The sequence below is a fragment of the Procambarus clarkii genome, chromosome 79 (assembly GCF_040958095.1).
Source record: "Procambarus clarkii isolate CNS0578487 chromosome 79, FALCON_Pclarkii_2.0, whole genome shotgun sequence".
NCBI lineage: Eukaryota > Metazoa > Arthropoda > Malacostraca > Decapoda > Cambaridae > Procambarus > Procambarus clarkii.
In genome coordinates, this window is record NC_091228.1 from 12594007 (window position 1) to 12613866 (window position 19860).

At 42.9% G+C, this 19860-nt stretch overlaps 2 protein-coding genes across 3 annotated transcripts in view; both read left to right on the top strand.

Moving 5' to 3' along the window:
- The first annotated feature begins 12982 nt into the window (after positions 1-12982).
- LOC138357585 (alpha-crystallin A chain-like) overlaps positions 12983-19860 on the top strand; it is a 78173-nt gene continuing 71295 nt past the window's right edge. For both annotated transcript variants that reach the window (XM_069314544.1, XM_069314543.1), the window contains exons 1-2: positions 12983-13092; positions 15066-15193. In XM_069314544.1, the coding sequence (XP_069170645.1) occupies positions 15068-15193 (126 nt within the window). In that variant the 5' untranslated portion in view covers positions 12983-13092; positions 15066-15067. The remainder of the gene's footprint in view (positions 13093-15065; positions 15194-19860) is intronic.
- LOC123764582 (uncharacterized) lies at positions 13680-14423 on the top strand. Its single transcript, XM_069314685.1, has 2 exons — positions 13680-14035; positions 14207-14423. The coding sequence occupies exons 1-2, from the start codon at positions 13680-13682 to the stop codon at positions 14421-14423; spliced, it is 573 nt and encodes a 190-aa protein (XP_069170786.1).

Genomic DNA, 19860 nt, shown 5'->3' on the forward strand with positions numbered 1-19860 from the left:
AATCCCCTGCATGTGGGGCTGCTACTGCTGTGAGGCGAGCAATGTCGTGTTTTGTTGCAGCACCCAGGCACTCTGCAGCAACTTGGTCTACAATGGGGCCATCCCAGCTGGATTGCTTGTGGGCTTTTGGGGATGGTGGTTGAGGTGATGAGCCTGCACGAGAGGCCCACTCTGTGGCACAGCGTGTAAAATTGGGATCATGTACACCTGCCAGCGGATGTAAATGGGCTGGTAGAATTTCCTTCACAAGGTCGTCGGATGCTGATAAGGAGGACAGGAAGGCTGGAACAGCGATTTGCGTTGCTGTTCGAACTCCGAGGCCCCCAAGTCTTACGGGAAGAGAGGCTTGTTTCCACTGTAGGTCATCAAGAGAGAGGTTAAGGGCTTTTTCTAGCATTGATTTCAGTAACCGGTCATACTCACTTAGCTTTTGGCTGCTGAAAGATGGTGAACACCTCAGAAAGTAGGTTAACCTGGGGAGGGACAGACATCTGGTGATGAGGTAGAGTGCATCATGAGCATCAATATCCTCAATCCTCCCATCCATCCTCTTAAGGTCGGCGATTTTCTTATCAAGGACCTCATCGATGGCTTTCAACCCCAGGGGAGCTCCTAGGAGTGTGCTGTCTTCAGGTTTAGTTTTGTGGATATTTGGCAGAAGACCCTCTATTCTCTCTACGATGCCCTGGTTGGAACATATTATTTCACATTTAGAAGGGTTCAGGGTGAGGCCTAAAACTGCACCTTGCTCACGGATTTTTCTGATGTCCTCCAGGAGGGAGTCTTGGGAACCAGCTAGGGTACCATCATCCAAGAACCAGATGTTAAGCTCGCTGGACAGGACCTCAGTGACTTGTTTGATGACTAAGCAGAAAAGGAGAGGAGCAAGGGGGTCACCCTGTTGAACGCCTTCTCGCGAGTCAATTTCATGTTCGCCAAAAAGTAGCTTAAGGTCCATACTGTAGCATGAATGTACAAAAGGGTAGAGGGAAGGGAAATGACTATGAACCGCACGGAGTACAGCATCCCTCCGCACCAAATTGAAGGCATTTTTGAAATCTAGCTTGATAAGGGCCTTTTCGTCTGTGATGTTGGCGATGATGGCTAGAGCTGCATGGGCTGCCGCCTCACACCCTTGTGGAATGCCGAACCCGAGCTGTTTTGGCTTCAGCATGTTGGCCGCTGCATCACTAACTGTTCTTGCAGCTGCCTTTGCGACGAGACGCCGGAGAGAATTGCCCACAGCTATTGGCCTGATCCCTCCATCCTTTTTCTTTAGAGCAGAGAGAGATGCTCCAAAAAAGATAGGTCTTATGGTCGCTGGTATGTTGCCAGCTAGACATGTGTTGGTGAATCTGGTTAGTTCCACCAAGAGGTTCTTTGCAATGTCACCCAGTGCAGGGTTGAGCATTTGCTTGAGGTGGTTGGGTTTTAGTCCTGTGAACCCACCTGCTGATCCTGTAGGGAAGGACATGGCTGCTTTATGGCTTTATGGATTATGAATCATTTATAGCTTTGATGACTGAGGCAGCTAAGGTCTTGTCTCTCCTTGCAGGGGTGGCTAGACAAATGTTGCCAAACATTAGGAGGTTGTGCCATGCTTGGGTCGTTCCAGGAGAGTCGTTGACCTTTCTCAGGAGGGCAGATAATTTGGCTGCTGCATGGGGGCGGACTGCTTTAGGGATGTGCTGCAAGGTTCTGGCTGATGTTGCTTTGATAGCTTCTAATAAGTTTTCTGTGGGAATGAAGGTCTGGGAGGTGTTTTGCCTTACGGGCGGTGTGGGCTGTTGATTGGTGTTCTCCCTGGGAGGGCGCCCAGAACCCAAACACCTGGCTCTGTTGTGGTAATGAAGGCGCACATTATCGTCACTCAACCGGATATAGCATACCCTATCTATCTATCTATCTATCTATCTATCTATATATATATATATATATATATATATATATATATATATATATATATATATATATATATATATATATATATATATATATATATATATATATATATATATACCAAAAACACAGCACACAGTAGTGTGCTGTGTTTTTGTTTTGTTTTTAGATTTTGTAATAGATAAATGTGCACTTGCACACACAGGTGAAAATATAAAATATATATAGTTAATTTTGGCTTGCTAGTCACAACCTTTTATGATGGTTGTGTTGATCAATTGTCAACTATGTGTGACCTAGACTCACCTGACAGGTTACACCATCTGTTGCCAGGTTTTGCCTGTATGGTCTGGCTGTAAATTGAATGTAAGTGGCATCCAATCGTACTCTTTTCCTCAGCCGAATGTTTATATATTTGGCAGCCTTTTGGTAATATTTTGGACTTACTCCTCAACGATTATCATTACTTAGTTGGCGAGGTTCCACTAATGTGAACACTACTGAACTGCTAACAAGTTTAAATGAGGAAATTATTGTTTTAAGGTGATTAATTACCTCAGCTGGGTGTCGAGTAGGATGGATGTCATTACCACCTAGATAAATAATGGTTAGATGGTGAGGCCAATCTAACACAGGTGTTAATGTAGAGTTATTATAGAAATTGTGAGCTGTTGCTCCTGGTGACCTGAAAATTCTTACCTCAGTGTGAGGTATAGGTCTGAGTGTTGTGGGCAACTAACAATGTCCCACCAGTGTTACCTTATACATGAGGTATAGACAGCAAATAAATTGGTGTGAGTTAGGCTAACATATGTGGTACACTGCCGGTAGCCACAGATAATGAAATATGGTTAGCCTAGGTTACTACACACGGTAATTAGTAATGATTAATTAGGATAGCTTGATTCTCAGCTATCTATCCGGTTCGAAGAGGACCAGTGACCTATGGATAATGTAACCATTAAGCATTATTCCTTGAATATTAATGGACTGTAGATTAAATTACTATTCAAGAGTTGAACTTTCCCAAACTTCACAATTGGGGGTTAATACCAGAAGTTGAGTTACTCCTAGTACGCTTCATCGAGGCTGGTTCTTCCTCGAATAAAATTAGTAACTCTTACTAAGATATATAGATGATATAAACATTTGATAATTCGGTTAGTAACAAGAATATATTGAATAATGGTTAGATAAGAAAATTGTTCCTATCTAAAGTTCTTGAGGCTATGAAATTATACTTGACTTCCTAGCTCTTGTAAATAAAATATAACTTCTATTATTATTAGGTTTCAACTGTTCTTAATTAAGTAAGCAATAACTAAATTGAAATAATATCAGCTGCTTGCTAGCGTAGCGTGGGAAATTGTTGCACTCATGGCTGCTCCAACACACCCTGGAAAACCAATGGTGTGTAAAAGTTGTTTACACAAGTTAAATTATATCATTACGATTCAATGGAAGGGACAAATTAAATTCCCTGTGGCCATACTTGTCGTTTGGGGAGAGATCACGACGTAACGATGGACTAAGGGAAAAGTTATCATATAAAGAGCTCCTATAAGAAAACAAGACCACTTAACCTGCTGGTTGTCCACCGATGCAATCCTTGAATCGCTAATGGAGTAATTGCACACTCCAAGGCCGATTAATAGCAAGGGCCAATCGTGGATGGCATATGAGCGAGTCACAACCTGTGTCCAAGCAGTATATTTGCAAGCTAAAGACGATGGTCGAGAATTTGCTGACTACCTTCCCATCTTCCTCACTCATAATGGCCTTCCTAGTGTCTCTGTACCTCCTCCACACCTCTTCCGCTCTTTTTCCTTTCTTTCCCCACTGTGACGCTCCGACATAGCATCTTCTCACTACGTTTTCTACAGTCCCCCACACCTCCAACTGTGCTTCTATGACTGACACAGAAAACGAAACTCCAACCACTATTGTTCAGCACACACTACCCCAATCTCTTCTTGATGAGACCCTTCCTCACCCCTGACTCTCCCCACTCTGATCCAGTCACTCACCCCCACTGACCATGCTACTCATCCCAACGCCTCTTCCTCTCAACCCACTAACTTTTCCTCTCACCTCACTGTACTCACTACTGATATTCTTTTATTTATTTATTTTTTAAGTCACTGCACATTCTCTCATGTGTATTATACATAAATAAACCGCTGAACTGTAATGCCAATCCTGACCTCAAAAGCTTCATAGAAGGTTGTAACAGAACTCATGAGCACCACACCAGAAATAAATACAGTTTTGATATTCCTAGAGTACGACTTAATCAAACTAGAAATGCTCTACAAATCAAGGGACCCAGAATGTGGAATGACCTTCCCAACCATGTTAAAGATTGTACCTCTCTCAACCAGTTTAAGATAAAAACGAAGCTATACCTAATAAATTCCCTGTAACCTACCTTACCCCTCTATTGTCAACCAATGTCTGTTTTTTTTAAATGACGCTGTTTGTCGACCGAATTGTATTTGTTCTGCTTTTTCAGCCATGTTCCCCCCTTTTTATCTCTTTTTTTTATTTGTTCTCAACTCATTTTATTCTTTATGCTCAATTAGTATTAAGCTTTAGTCATTTAAGTTTTTCATGCCCGAAACGCTATGCGTAATAGTGGCTTTAGGCATTGTATGTACTAGTCCTATCTATAAATCCATCACTCTTTGTAAAATCTCTTGTATGTATGTACCTTACCTAAATAAACATTTGATTTGAAAAAAATAAACATTTTTTATTTATTTATTTATTTATGCATATACAAGAAGGTACATTGGGAATGTGAGGATACATAAAATGGTAATTACAGTCTTGTAAAGCCACTAGTACGCGCAGCGTTTCGGGCAGGTCCTTAATCTAAGAAAATTTTAAGTAGGTAAATACTTGCAAAATTTATAACAAAAAATGATAACAGTTACATGGCAAGAAAAAAAAAGATGAGAGAAAATTGTAGGTACAGTATATTAAAGCACATAGGTAGCTAAGATTGATTGCAATGACAGCTTGAATGGTAGTTGACAAAAATTGGTAGGCACAATACAGCATATGGCTAGCACATAAAAGAAGACAGCAATGAACACAATGATAAGGTTGTTTGGGTTAAATACATAAAAATTAGGAGATTGGGTAACACTAGGTACAGAGCAAATTTAAAGCTCAGTGTAGGAAACTAAGAAGATGAAATTAGGTACTTTTTGGTTTTGCTTTTAAATAAGGCAAAAGTTTTACAGTTTTTCAATTCACTAGGGAGTGAGTTCCATAGACTAGGTCCCTTAATTTGCATAGAGTGTTTGCACAGATTAAATTTGACCCTGGGAATATCAAAGAGATATTTATTTCTGGTGTGGTGATAATGGGTCCTATTACATCTGTCCAGGGAGAGTTTCAGAGCATGGTTTGCACTAAAGAACAGGGTTTTGTAAATGTAGTTGACACAGGAGAATGTGTGGAGGGAGTTAATATTTAGCAAGTTTAGGGATTTAAACAAGGGAGCTGAGTGCTTCCTTATTCCTTCTACTTCCATTTCCACCAGCAATTCTGCAAACAATACTCCTCTGACACATGACAATCCCCATCCTCCAGACCCTTCTCTTTCACCCTCAGTTTCGAACTCTGGACTTAGTAACACCTTTCGTGTTCCAAATAATCGTTCTGCTATTACCAACCTCACCAAGACCCCTTCCTGTACAAACTGTAGCATATATATCGGTGACCAAACCAGCCAACGAACTACAGTTCCTTCTGTTCTGGCTCGCACTACAAACAACACAAAACCTAACTCTACACATTCATTAAATCATACAGTTCAATGTACGGCCATTCTTTACAATTAGACACCTGGTGTATGATTTTATTGGGACTGGGCGTCCTGATGTGCTGCTTCTTAACAGCACTAACATCGCAAACTCATATAAAATCAAAAACTTTGGTTACTCATCTTACCAATCACCTGATGAATCACATGAAGGCGTTACCATACTCATAAAATCTTCCTATAAACATGAACTGATACACACTCCCTGACATCACAAACACTTTCTTTCCATAAAATTCCACACACAAATGGGTCTACTCACCATATGTACAACCTACAACCGTCCTAACACTGGCATCCCCATGCAAGACATCACAACTCTCTTCAACCACACTCACTTGCCTGTTTTCCTGTAGCAGACCTCATTGCACAACATCCTACATTCCTCTATAGTAACATTAATCGGCACGGTCAACAGCTTCACCAAATATACGCCCAAAAACATCTATTCTTCCTTGGCCCTGACTTCCCCACTTTTTTTCAGTCATACAGGTTCTGGTAGACCTGATTTCATATTCACCAACAAACTTGACAAAAACCTTCAACACTACATTTAACCAGGACCCATTACGGGCTCTGATCATATTCCCCAAATTCTCAGTCTCTACCAATCCTATTCTCATCCCTGGCACTCCTCAATTATCATACCATATGGCAAATTGGGATATGTTCAAATAACACATTGATGACACTGATCTCACATACGAGTACAATGACAAACTTCACACTGACATTGACACACAAGCACGCAACATACAAGACACCATCATTCATGCTGCAAACATCTCCATTCCAAAAACAACACACAAACAACATTTCACTTTCACCACTTCCATTCGCACAAAACACCTCTTAGCTTGTTATCATACTACATTCTTTCACAACATGCATCGTCATGGGCAAGTACTCTGGGACCTCACATCATTAAAAAAAACACATTCTTAACAGACTAGATGAATACCATACAAAACACTGGAGACACCTCATAGAATAAGCAGAACAACATGGAAAACTGACACCTCAGGAATTCTGGAAACAAATCAAACTCTTACAAGGATCAACTCACACACCGTTTAAATACCTTCTACAGAACAACAACAAAATCACTGATCCTGATGAAGTACTCAATATTTTTAAAAACCACAGAGAACAAATTTTTCAGCCACATCCTCCTGAACCAACTGCCCTTCCCAACATTAAAGTAGTTAAAGACTGGATACACCAAAACAGACATGAAACCACACCTGACCTCATCCACCCTGACAACCTCAACTCACGCACTGAATTACAGACTCCCCTGATTCCAGCTGATGTCAAGACAGCTCTCATGGGCACTCGTCGCAGAGCCCCTGGTGCGCCTGGCGTTGGACATACCCTCCTTGGACAACTCCCTGCTTCTATCATCGCTGCTCTCACTAACTTATTCAACGCCTCTCTTGCCTCTGGATATTTCACTCTCACCTTCAAATCTGCCACAGCTGTTCTTATTCCAAAACCTGGGAAACTTCACACTGACCCAAAGAACTATAGACCCATCAGCCTTCTAGAGACACTTGGCAAAATCTTTGAACGGCTGGTCAACATGAGACTCAGAACCCACCTAGAAGACAATGACTGACTGACTAACAAACAGTTTGGATTCCGGCCTCACCGGTCCACACATGACGCCTTAAACATCATGACCAATTACCTCACCATCAATCAGCATTAAAGACTTAAGACTTCACTCATCACTAAGGACGTTGAGAAGGCCTTTGACACTTTGACACTTTGGCATGACGGCCTAAAATTCAAACTATGCAATAACTTTAATCTTCCCCCTATCACCACCAAACTTCTTTCTAACTACTTAGACAATAGGACAATGAGGATTAAGTTCCTCCGACATCACTGACTACTTCAACTTAAATGCCGGTGTTCCCCAAGGCTCTGTTCTTGCCCCGACACTCATTCATCAACGACATTTCTGACCCCTGTTCATCACACTTCTTTAACCATATGCTACGCTGATGATGTCTCTCACCTTGTCACCAGCAACACCATTGATACACTATTACGCAGAGCACAAACAGAACTCGATATTGTCACAGAATGGGAGTATGACTGGCGCATAAAAACAAACTCCAACAAATAAAAAATCACCTACTTTTTCTGAAAAAGAACTATACTCCCTATTCCTATTCAACTCTATTCACTCTCTCCTAATCCTACTAATATCTGTATTTCCTTCCACCATAGCTATAGACACCTGAACTATATGTTTAACACATCTCTAACCCTGTCCATGGAGGACAGAAGAAAATGTATATATTCTGGTTAGCATTGTAAATGTGTGGCCACGTCCGTGGTAGAAAAAAAAAAACTTGATCGATAAGTACTCTTTCACAGAAACATACAACAGCTCTCCAAGCCATAAAAAAATCATACAGACTTAGATTTGCAGACCCTAACACAAAAATGCACCTCTATAAAGCACTTATTAGACCTCTCCTAACATACACTCCACTAGTTATTTCTTTATCCGCCCCTACTAATAAACTAAAGCTTCAGAGAATACAGAACAGAGCACTTCGATGGGTACTCAACACCCGATGGGACGAGTTCAATACCAGCGAGTCTTCATGAAAGTACCAACATTCCTGCCCTCAATGTCTACTGGAAAACTGTATTAGATAAACAACTTGATAGACTACTCACTTATCACGAATAACACCTTGACTTTCTCTTACACACTTTTAGACTACCACAAAACACCCACGATCTCTTCTCTACCATCCATGATCCTCCTCCTAACTCTGTATTTCGATAAACTTTAGATCTCAACACCCAGCATCCACCATCCATAAATATACAGCTCTCAACACCCAGCACAAATCATCCGTAAAAGTTCAGCCCTGATGCTTTTGAACCAATCACTGTGATGTTGTGAGTTTTGTGATGTCCCTGTTGTTGCCACTGAGACCCCCGACTGAGTACTTGCCTCGAATGCCGCAACCAAACGACACGCAGCTGGGTTTAGCCTTGGCTCTTTTTCTCCTACAAATCTACTTCCTCTCACCCCCCTTATCGTCTTCTGTCCTCACTTCCAAGCTCGCCCTTCGGGGTGTCTTATCCAGTATATATTCGGATTCAGAATCGTAAAAATCATTCAGAGAACTTTGCTTTAGGAGGTCAGAGATCACCCTGATCCGGTGCATTATACCGGTAAGAGACGGGAGACCTCTTAAGGAAAGTGCAACCCTCTAGACAAGGCTCTCTTAATTGCACCCAGCACTGCCGGGTGGGTAAACATTGAGCAGCAACGAGGAGAGCCACCATGATCTACCGGATCAAGGTAAGATTTAGAGGGGACCGGACCCTTACCCGGTCAGAGATCTCGGATTTGATCAGTAACAAAACCAATGTTGCACCACTGGACGTCTTCATCAACGATGAAGGACATCAACTGGTGTACAGCAGTGCCACAGCTGTACAGGGTCTATTTGACCCCTCCAACCTTACTGTTCTCGAGGAGGCGGACATGATCCTCACCCCACCACGACACTACCTCGCAGCCAGGACGGTGTTTGTCCGGAGAGTGAGCTCCCTCCTGTCTGAAAAAGCTGCCACCCTCGTTGTCACCAGCATAAACGAACAGAATCTTTCCTTGTCTGCTGTCTCTGTAAAGTTCATTACTGTGCCGGACGGCCACCACTCCACCATGAAGGTCTCCTTCACCTCGCCTAAGGAAACTACCTGTGATACTACCAATGGCTTCCGGTGCTTCGGCATCGCTTGCACACCCCGACAAATCAGGAAAGAATACTACTACCAGCTTCAACAATACTTTAAGTGCTATAGCTATGAGCACTTTACGAAACAATGTCCATCACAGGACCAACGGTACAGCAAGTGCGCCGAAAATCACCACTTCAAACGATGCACCAACGACTTTCTCCAATGCCTTCTCTGCCAAGGTGACCATACTGCCGTCTCTGCCGAGTGCCCTCGAAGTCATACGGAAATACAGATGTCCGACGCCAGGAAAGCCAACACCACTCGTCGTGAACCATCAACGTTCAACGTGCAAGTCGCCAACTTCCCTGAGCTTCAGGGTGGGGGCGGAGCTTTTGCACAGCCTGCACGCCATTGGGGCCCTGGCTCCCAGTCCGCCAGCCAATCATCGACGCAGCTGCGACAGCCACAACCTCTCTTTGGGCAACCAACATGCCAGCCCTCATCACACCAGATGCTGCTCCCCAACAGGAATCACAGTACCATCTTCGGACTCATCCGCCTGGTTGAGATGATGGCTGGAACGAACTGCAAAGAATTCGCAGAAATTCTAAACATCCTATACACTGCCAATGGTCTACCAACATTTAATGTTCCTGAAGAACTCTTCACAACTACAGCCTCAGCATCCGCCAGTGCTACGACTTCAGCTACATATACTTCTGCCCCTGACATGACCATCTTTCCAGTTGCACTGGCAGATATCATGTCTGCTGACGCCCACCCTCTGCAACCTGCTACAGCTCCTGCTACAGATCCTGCAACATGCGATGCCAACATGCACACTGCTACTCCAGACCAACCATCTACTACTCCAGCTCTACCTGCGACTACACCCGCTTCACAGGAACCTACACCTAATGCTTCTGCAGACCTCCACCTGTCTTCTGATGACGACTCTACTGCTTGTGTTGACACTGAAGCTCACTCACCACCCTTGGACTCGGAGGAGGATATTGATTCTTCAGCAGTAGCTGCATTGTGTCAACAACGTGACAACACTACATTTGGGTCTTCTGAATTCAGACAGCTTTCCAGCCGTATATATAACACGAGGTATAACGAATACGTGCAGAACCATCCAGGAGTTAATGTGAAGTGAACTGTCGACAAGGTCATAATCTTCAATGGATGCGATGAATCCACACTGGCCCCCGAACTCTTACCCAATGACTACGCTGAGTACGTGAAACTTCAAATGACTACACGAAGCATGACAAAATAAAAGCATGACTTGGAGGTAAGAAGAAGAAAGAAGAAAGTAGAAAGAAGACACCATCAGAAGACTGACTGTCATCATCTTGAATGAAGAAGAACTACTCACTGCCGCCCTTCCTGTCCCGAGTCAAAGCCTAGCCAGTTGTGGGGTTGTTTCAGCATCGACTTAAGACACGCAGCTGGGTCAAGCCCTGGCACTTTTCTCTACAACTTCAGCGTTTCCTCTCACCGACTTCTCTTCAGCTGTCCCCACTTGAAGGCTCGCCCTATGGGCATCTTCTCCTGTATATTATTGTATTGTATATTGCGTAAAAATTATTATTGTATTCCAACGTCGACACGAGCATCATCATCGTCATGCCACCCAAGGCATCTGGAAAGGCTGCCAAGAAGGCCGGGAAGGCCCAGAAGGCCAATGCCAAGGGCGATAAGAAAAAGAAGCGCAGGAGGAAGGAGAGCTACAGCATCTATTTACAAAGTGCTGAAGCAGGTCCACCCTGACACCAGTATCTCTTTCAAAGCCATGTCGATCATGAACTCGTTCGTGAACGATATCTTTTAGCGCATCCCCGCCGAGGCTTCTCGCCTGGCCCACTACAACAAGCATTCCACCATTACCAGTCGGGAGATCCAGACAGCTGTAAGGCTCCTGTTGCCCGGAGAACTCGCCAAGCACGCCGTCTCTGAGGGCACTAAGGCTGTCACCAAGTACACCTCCTCCAAGTAAACGGCTGACTGCCGGTGATTGCTTGGCCGCAAACCAACAAAACTCGGCTCCATTGGAGCCACACTTTAATTTCTAAAGATATTGCGAGTGTTAGACACCATTACTATTATAACAAAAACCTCTGTCACTGAAAGCAAATAGCTAATAAAATTGGAATATATATATGAAACTGTCTGTGTCTTCCTGTCTGTCTGTCTGTCTGTCTGTCTGTCTGTCTGTCTGTCTGTCTGTCTGTCTGTCTGTCTGTCTGTCTGTCTGTCTGTCTGTCTGTCTGTCTGTCTGTCCGTCTGTCTGTCTGTCTGTCTGTCTGTCTGTCTGTCTGTCTGTCCGTCTGTCTGTCTGTCCGTCTGTCCGTCTGTCCGTCTGTCTGTCTGTCTGTCTGTCTGTCTGTCTGTCTGTCTGTCTGTCTGTCTGTCTGTCTGTCTCTCTCCTCTCTCTCTCTCTCTCTCTCTCTCTCTCTCTCTCTCTCTCTCTCTCTCCCTCTCTCTCTCTCCTCTCTCTCTCTCTCTCTCTCCTCTCTCTCCTCTCTCTCCTCTCTCTCCTCTCTCTCCTCTCTCTCCTCTCTCTCCTCTCTCTCTCTCTCTCTCTCTCTCTCTCTCTCTCTCTCTCTCTCTCTCTCTCTCTCTCTCTCTCTCTCTCTCTCTCTCTCTCTCTCTCTCTCTCTCTGTTAACCTGTACACAGTACAGATTAAGAGAGAGACTACCTGTACACAGTACTCGTATTGTGTACAGGTAGTCAACTAGTACTCGTATTGTGTACAGGTAGTCAACTAGTACTCGTACTGTGTACAGGTAGTTAACTAGTACTCGTACTGTGTACAGGTAGGCAACTAGTACTCGTACTGTGTACAGGTAGTTAACTAGTACTCGTACTGTGTACAGGTAGGCAACTAGTACTCGTACTGTGCACAGGTAGTCAACTAGTACTCGTACTGTGTACAGGTAGTCAACTAGTACTCGTACTGTGTACAGGTAGTCAACTAGTACTCGTACTGTGTACAGGTAGTCAACTAGTACTCGTACTGTGTACAGGTAGTCAACTAGTACTCGTACTCTGTACAGGTAGTCAACTAGTACTCGTACTCTGTACAGGTAGTCAACGAGTGCTATTCACTGAAGGAAGGTGTTTAAGCCACATCCTCTGATATCTTCAACGACAGAGTCGTCAGACAAGTGTGATACCAGAATAGTTAAGCTATAACTCAGCAGGTACACCATGACTCGTACGCGGGGCATAAGGAGATAGACCTGTAGTCAATGATAGGTAAGCAGTGCTATCACCACCCCTACCCCCACCTGCAGGCGGACTATTTAGGTGGCAAGTGGGCAGGGAGTGCTATCACCACCCCTACCCCCACCCGCAGGCGGACTATTTAGGTGGCAAGTGGGCAGGGAGTGAAAGCACCACCCCTACCCCCACCCGCAGGCGGACTATTTAGATGGCAAGTGGGCAGGGAGTGCTATCACCACCCCTACCCCCACCCGCAGGCGGACTATTTAGGTGGCAAGTGAGCAGGGGGTGCTATCACCACCCCTACCCCCACCCGCGGCCGGATTATTTAGGCGGTGTGTGGGCCAGGCAGCACTCAGTACCCTTGGGCCCAGAGTGCTTTACACACACGCTTCAATTCACTCCATACAAGTCAGTATTTACACTTAAAATTATTTTTGAGACATTCAAGAAAATCTGTTCTTGTAACATTAACATGATAATATATGTAAATCATTGCATGAAATATACCCAGTGTGCTGAATGCACCCAGTGTGAAGAATGCACCCAGTGTGCTGAATGCACCCAGTGTGAAGAATGCACCCAGTGTGAAGAATGCACCCAGTGTGATGAATGTGCCCAGTGTGATGAATGTGCCCAGTGAAGAATGTGTCCAGTGTGTTGAATGTACCCAGTGTGCTGAATGTGCCCAATGTGCTGAATGTACCCAGTGTGCTGAATGTGTCCAGTGTGCTTAATGCACCAAGTGTGATGAATGCACCCAGTTTGCTGAAGGCAACCTTTGTGATGACTGCACCTAGTGTGACGAATACACCCAGCGTGATGAATGTACCGAGTTTGCTGAATGCACCGAGTGTGATGCATGCACCCTGTGTGATATATACACCTTGCATGATAAATATACCGTGTGATGAATGCACAGAGTTTGTTGAATGCCCCTTGTGTGACGAATGCCCCTAGTGTGACGAATGCCCCTAGTGTGATGAATGCAATGTGTGATGAATGAATCCAGTGTGCTGAATGTAGCCAGTGTGCTGAATGTAGCCAGTGTGCCAAATGCACCCAGTGTGATAAATACATGCAATGTGCTTAATGCACCCATTGTGCTGAATTCACCTAGTGTGCTGAATGCACCCAGTGTGCTGAATATACCCAGTGTGAAGAATACACCCAGTATGCTGAATGTACCCAGTGTGATGAATACACCCAGTGTGCTGAAAAGACCTATTTTGCTGAATGAAACTAGTGTGATGAGTGCACTTAGTGTGCTAAATGCACCCAGTGAGATAAATACACGCAATGTGCTGAATGCACCCATTGTGCTGAATGCACCCTTTGTTAGGAAGGGTGTGATGTGAGGAAATGTGAGGAATGTAACTAGTGTGCTGAATGCTTCCATTGTGATAAATGCATCCAGTCTGCTAAATGCGCCATGTGTGATGAATGTACCAAGTGTGCTGCATGGAACTGGAGTGCTGAATGCACATAGTGTGATGAATTGACCCAGTTCGTTTAATGCACCCAGTGTGCTGAATGCCTTCAGTGTGCTGAAGGAACCCAGTGTGCTGAATGCCTTCAGTGTGCTGAAGGAACCCAGTGTGCTGAATGCCTTCAGTGTGCTGAAGGAACCCAGTGTGCTGAATGCACCCAGTGTGCTGAATGCCTTCAGTGTGCTGAATGAACCCAGTGTGCTGAATGCACCCAGTGTGCTGAATGAACCCTGTGTGCTGAGTATACCCTGAGTGCTGAATGGACCCAATTCCTTAATGCACCAAGTATGCTGAATGCCCCCATTGTGCATAAAACAGCCAGTGTGCTGAATGTACCCAGTGTGAAGAACGTGCCCAGTGTGCTGAATGGACCCAATGTGCTTAATGCGCTCAGTGGGCTGATTGCACCCAGTGTGTTGAATGTACCCTGTGTGCTGAATGTACCCTGTGTGCTGAATGCACCCAGTGTGCTGAACGCACCCAGTGTGCTGAATGTACCCTGTGTGCTGAATGTACCCTGTGTGCTGAACGCACCCAGTGTGTTGAATGTACCCTGTGTGCTGAATGTACCCTGTGTGCTGAATGCACCCAGTGTGCTGAACGCACCCAGTGTGCTGAATGTACCCTGTGTGCTGAATGTACCCTGTGTGCTGAACGCAGCCAGTGTGCTGAATGTACCCTGTGTGCTGAATGTACCCTGTGTGCTGAACGCACCCAGTGTGCTGAATGTACCCTGTGTGCTGAATGCACCCAGTGTGCTGAATGCACCCAGTGTGCTGAATGCACCCAGTGTGCTGAATGCACCCAGTGTGCTGAATGCACCCAGTGTGCTGAATGCACCCCAGTGTGCCTAATGCACCTAATGTGCTGAATATTCCCAAACCTGTGTTTCAGACATGTCTCGGCAGATTCCTATGATGTATAGGGACCCGTTCTTCAGAGACTTCTGGAACGACCGGGACGTCTTCGGGGACCGGAGCAGAGAAGCCGTCTTCGAACGCCCCTCCAAGATCTTCGACCAGGTACACTATCACTATTTTGAGTAAGCTCGAAGAACTGAAAAACTATGAACCCCCTACGTCATCCTTACTTTATATAATACTTAATTCAGTCTAACCTAACCCAATCTACCAATATATATATATATATATATATATATATATATATATATATATATATATATATATATATATATATATATATATATATATATATATATATATATATATGTCGTACCTATTAGCCAGAACGCACTTCTCAGCCTACTATGCGAGGCTTGATTTGCCTAATAAGCCAAGTTTTCATGAATTAATGTTTTTTCGACTACCTAACCAACCTAACCTAACCTAACTTTTTCGGCTACCTAACCTAACCTAACCTATAAAGATAGGTTGGGTTAGGTTAGGTAGGGTTGGTTAGGTTCGGTCATATATCTACGTTAATTTTAACTCCAATAAAAAAAAACTGACCTAATACATAATGAAATGGTTAGCTTTATCATTTCATAAGAAAAAAATTAGAGAAAATATATTAATTCAGGAAAACTTGGCTTATTAGGCAAATCGGGCCTTGCATAGTAGGCTGAGAAGTGCGTTCTGGCTACTAGGTATGACATATATATATATATATATATATATATATATATAAATATATATATATATATATATATATATATATATATATATATATATATATATATATATATATATATATATAATATATATATATATATACACGTCACTGACATCACAATATTCAGATGGTCTACATTATCTAGAGTCTACTGATATTTCCTCCTTAACACTGACCACCAACCTAGACTTGGTAAGTTCACCGTATGCCGACCAGCTCACAAGAAATCATTTAATTTAGACCAGGAAATGCATCCCAGACTAGAAGACGAGATTTAATCAATCAAGAGAATTTTGAACACACAAGTTAGAGAGTTATGCGAGACTGTAGGTTGGAAGGTGTCAGTACGGGTGAGGTTATCTCCTCACGCGAACACCTTCTCCCTCAGAGTTTATGTCTTGTGAAAACTGATCAAGATAGATTTTGTAGGGAGCATAAAAGAGTACTGAAGAGCATAAGATAGTATAGTAAAGTATAAGATAGTAAAGGTAAGCATAAGATAATATTGGAGAGCATAAGATAGTATAGGAAAGTATAAGATAGTAAAGGTGAGCATAAAAGAGTATTGAAGAGCATAAGATAGTATAGGAAAGTATAAGATAGTAAAGGTGAGCATAAGATAATATTGGAGAGCATAAGATAGTATAGGAAAGTATAAGATAGTAAGGTGAGCATAAGATAATATTGGAGAGCATAAGATAGTATAGGAGAGCTTAAGACAATATAGGAGAGTATAAGATAGTATAGGAGAGAATAAGATAATATAGGTGAGCATAAGATAGTATAGGATAGCATAAGATAGTATAAAGACCTATAGGGGAGCATTATTTCTTGAGGAAGATGAACATTGAGCATAATTCTTTCTCAATCATAAAGAAGAAGTGGGTAGTATAAAAGAGTATAAGCGAGCATAAGGTGATATAAGAGGGAATAAGGTACTATAATGCAGAATAAGGTAGACAAGAGGGGAAAAGGTAGTATGTGGGGAGCATAAGGTGGTATAAGGGTGCATAAGGTAGTATAAGGGAGCATAAGGTAGTATAAGTGGGCATAAGGTAGTATAAGGGAGCATAAGGTAGTATAAGGGATCATAAGAACGTATAAGAGAGCATAAGGCAGTATACTGAACATAAGGTAATATAAGAGAGCATAAGAACGTATAAGGGAGTATAAGGTAATATAAGAGAGCATAAGAACGTATAAGGAAGTATAAGGTAGTATACTGAACATAAGGTACATATGGATAAATGAATGAACATAAGGTAAATGAACATAAGGTAATATAAGGGAGCATAAGAACATATAAGGGTGTATAAGGTAATATAAGGGAGCATAAGAACATATAAGGGAGTATAAGGTAATATAAGGGAGCATAAGAACGTATAAGGGAACATAAGGCAGTATAAGAGAACATAAGGACGTATAAGGGAGTATAAGGCAGTATAAGAGAACATAAGGACGTATAAGGGAGTATAAGGCAGTATAAGAGAACATAAGGACGTATAAGGGAGTATAAGGCAGTATAAAAGAACATAAGGACGTATAAGGGAGTATAAGGCAGTATAAGAGAACATAAGGACGTATAAGGGAGTATAAGGCAGTATAAGAGAACATAAGGACGTATAAGGGAGTATAAGGCAGAATAAGAGAACATAAGGACGTATAAGGGAGTATAAGGCAGTATAAGAGAACATAAGGACGTATAAGGGAGTATAAGGCAGTTTAAGAGAACATAAGGACGTATAAGGCAGTATAAGAGAACATAAGGACGTATAAGGCAGTATAAGAGAACATAAGGACGTATAAGGGAGTATAAGGCAGTATAAGAGAACATAAGGACGTATAAGGGAGTATAAGGCAGTATAAGAGAACATAAGGACGTATAAGGCAGTATAAGAGAACATAAGGACGTATAAGGGAGTATAAGGCAGTATAAGAGAACATTAGGACGTATAAGGGAGTATAAGGCAGTATAAGAGAACATAAGGACGAATAAGGGAGTATAAGGGAGTATAAGAGAACATAAGGACGTATAAGGGAGTATAAGGCAGTATAAGAGAACATAAGGACGTATAAGGGAGTATAAGGCAGTATAAGAGAACATAAGGACGTATAAGGGAGTATAAGGCAGTATAAGAGAACATAAGGACGTATAAGGGAGTATAAGGCAGTATAAGAGAACATAAGGACGTATAAGGCAGTATAAGAGAACATAAGGACGTATAAGGGAGTATAAGGCAGTATAAGAGAACATAAGGACGTATAAGGGAGTATAAGGCAGTATAAGAGAACATAAGGACGTATAAGGGAACATAAGGCAGTATAAGAGAACATAAGGCAGTATAATAGAACATAAGGACGTATAAGGGAGTATAAGGCAGTATAAGAGAACATAAGGACGTATAAGGGAGTATAAGGGAGTATAAGAGAACATAAGGACGTATAAGGGAGTATAAGGGAGTATAAGAGAACATAAGGACGTATAAGGGAGTATAAGGGAGTATAAGAGAACATAGGGACGTATAAGGGAGTATAAGGCAGTATAAGAGAACATAAGGACGTATAAGGGAACATACTGGCAGCTGTCATGAAGGGCGAGGCAGGTGGTGAAGGCTCCGTACAGTCATGGCCAAATGTGGCTCAGCTGAACCACAAAAACCTGGAGATAATTTTAACTAGACCGAGGGAGAGAGAGCTATACCTGCATCCTAGTTGGCAACCTCTGGCAACTAGTTGCTGCTAGTTGTTGATAGTGGCTATTAATAGCTGCTATTGGCTACGAGTGGCTATTAGTAGCTGCTATTGGCTACGAGTGGCTATTAGTAGCTGCTATTGGCGCTACGAGTGGCTATTAGTAGCTGCTATTAGCTACTGGTTGCTATTAGTAGCTGCTATTGGCTACGAGTGGCTATTAGTAGCTGCTATTGGCTACGAGTAGCTATTAGTAGCTGCTATTAGCTACTGGTTGCTATTAGTAGTTGCTATTGGCTACTGGTTGCTATTAGTAGCTGCTATTAGCTACTGGTTGCTATTAGTAGCTGCTATTGGCTACGAGTGGCTATTAGTAGCTGCTATTGGCTACGAGTGGCTATTAGTAGCTGCTATTAGCTACTGGTTGCTATTAGTAGCTGCTATTGGCTACGAGTTGCTATTATTAGCTGCTATTGGCTACTGGTTGCTATTAGTAGCTGCTATTGGCACCGAGGGGCTATTAGTAGCTGCTATTGGCACCGAGTGGCTATTAGTAGCTGCTATTGGCTACTAGTAGCAGCTTTGTGAACATTCTATAACAGTTCCCAGTTAGTAGCTGCTATTAGCTACTGGTTGCTATTAGTAGCTGCTATTGGCTACGAGTGGCTATTAGTAGCTGCTATTGGCTACGAGTGGCTATTAGTAGCTGCTATTAGCTACTGGTTGCTATTAGTAGCTGCTATTGGCTACGAGTTGCTATTATTAGCTGCTATTGGCTACTGGTTGCTATTAGTAGCTGCTATTGGCACCGAGGGGCTATTAGTAGCTGCTATTGGCACCGAGTGGCTATTAGTAGCTGCTATTGGCTACTAGTAGCAGCTTTGTGAACATTCTATAACAGTTCCCAGTCTAGGTTGAGCGTGAAATATATACATACCTACACACACACACACACACACACACACACACACACACACACACACACACACACACACACACACACACACACACACACTTGCACCTGGACAAGCTGCAGGAATGGTCGAACAAATGGTTGTTAGAGTTTAACCCAACCAAATGTAATGTAATGTAGATAGGGGTAGGAAACAGGAGACCAGATACAAGGTATCATTTGGGAGATGAAATAATTCAAGAATCAGAGAGAGAGAAAGACCTGCGGGTTGATATCACGCCAGACCTGTCCCCTGAAGCTCATATCAAGAGGATAACACCAGCGGCATATGCCAGGTTGGCTAACATAAGAACGGCCTTTAGAAACTTGTGTAAAGAATCTTTCAGAACATTATATACCACATATGTCAGACCAATCCTGGAGTAGGCCGCTCCATCATGGAGTCCATATCTA

Bases quoted from the DNA above. Each gene is read 5' to 3' on its own strand.
- LOC123764582 (XM_069314685.1), top strand. From the start codon at position 13,680: ATGAATGAATCCAGTGTGCTGAATGTAGCCAGTGTGCTGAATGTAGCC. The intron at 14,036-14,206 runs GTGAGGAAATGT...TAATGCACCCAG, and splicing joins TTTGTTAGGAAGGGTGTGAT to TGTGCTGAATGCCTTCAGTG.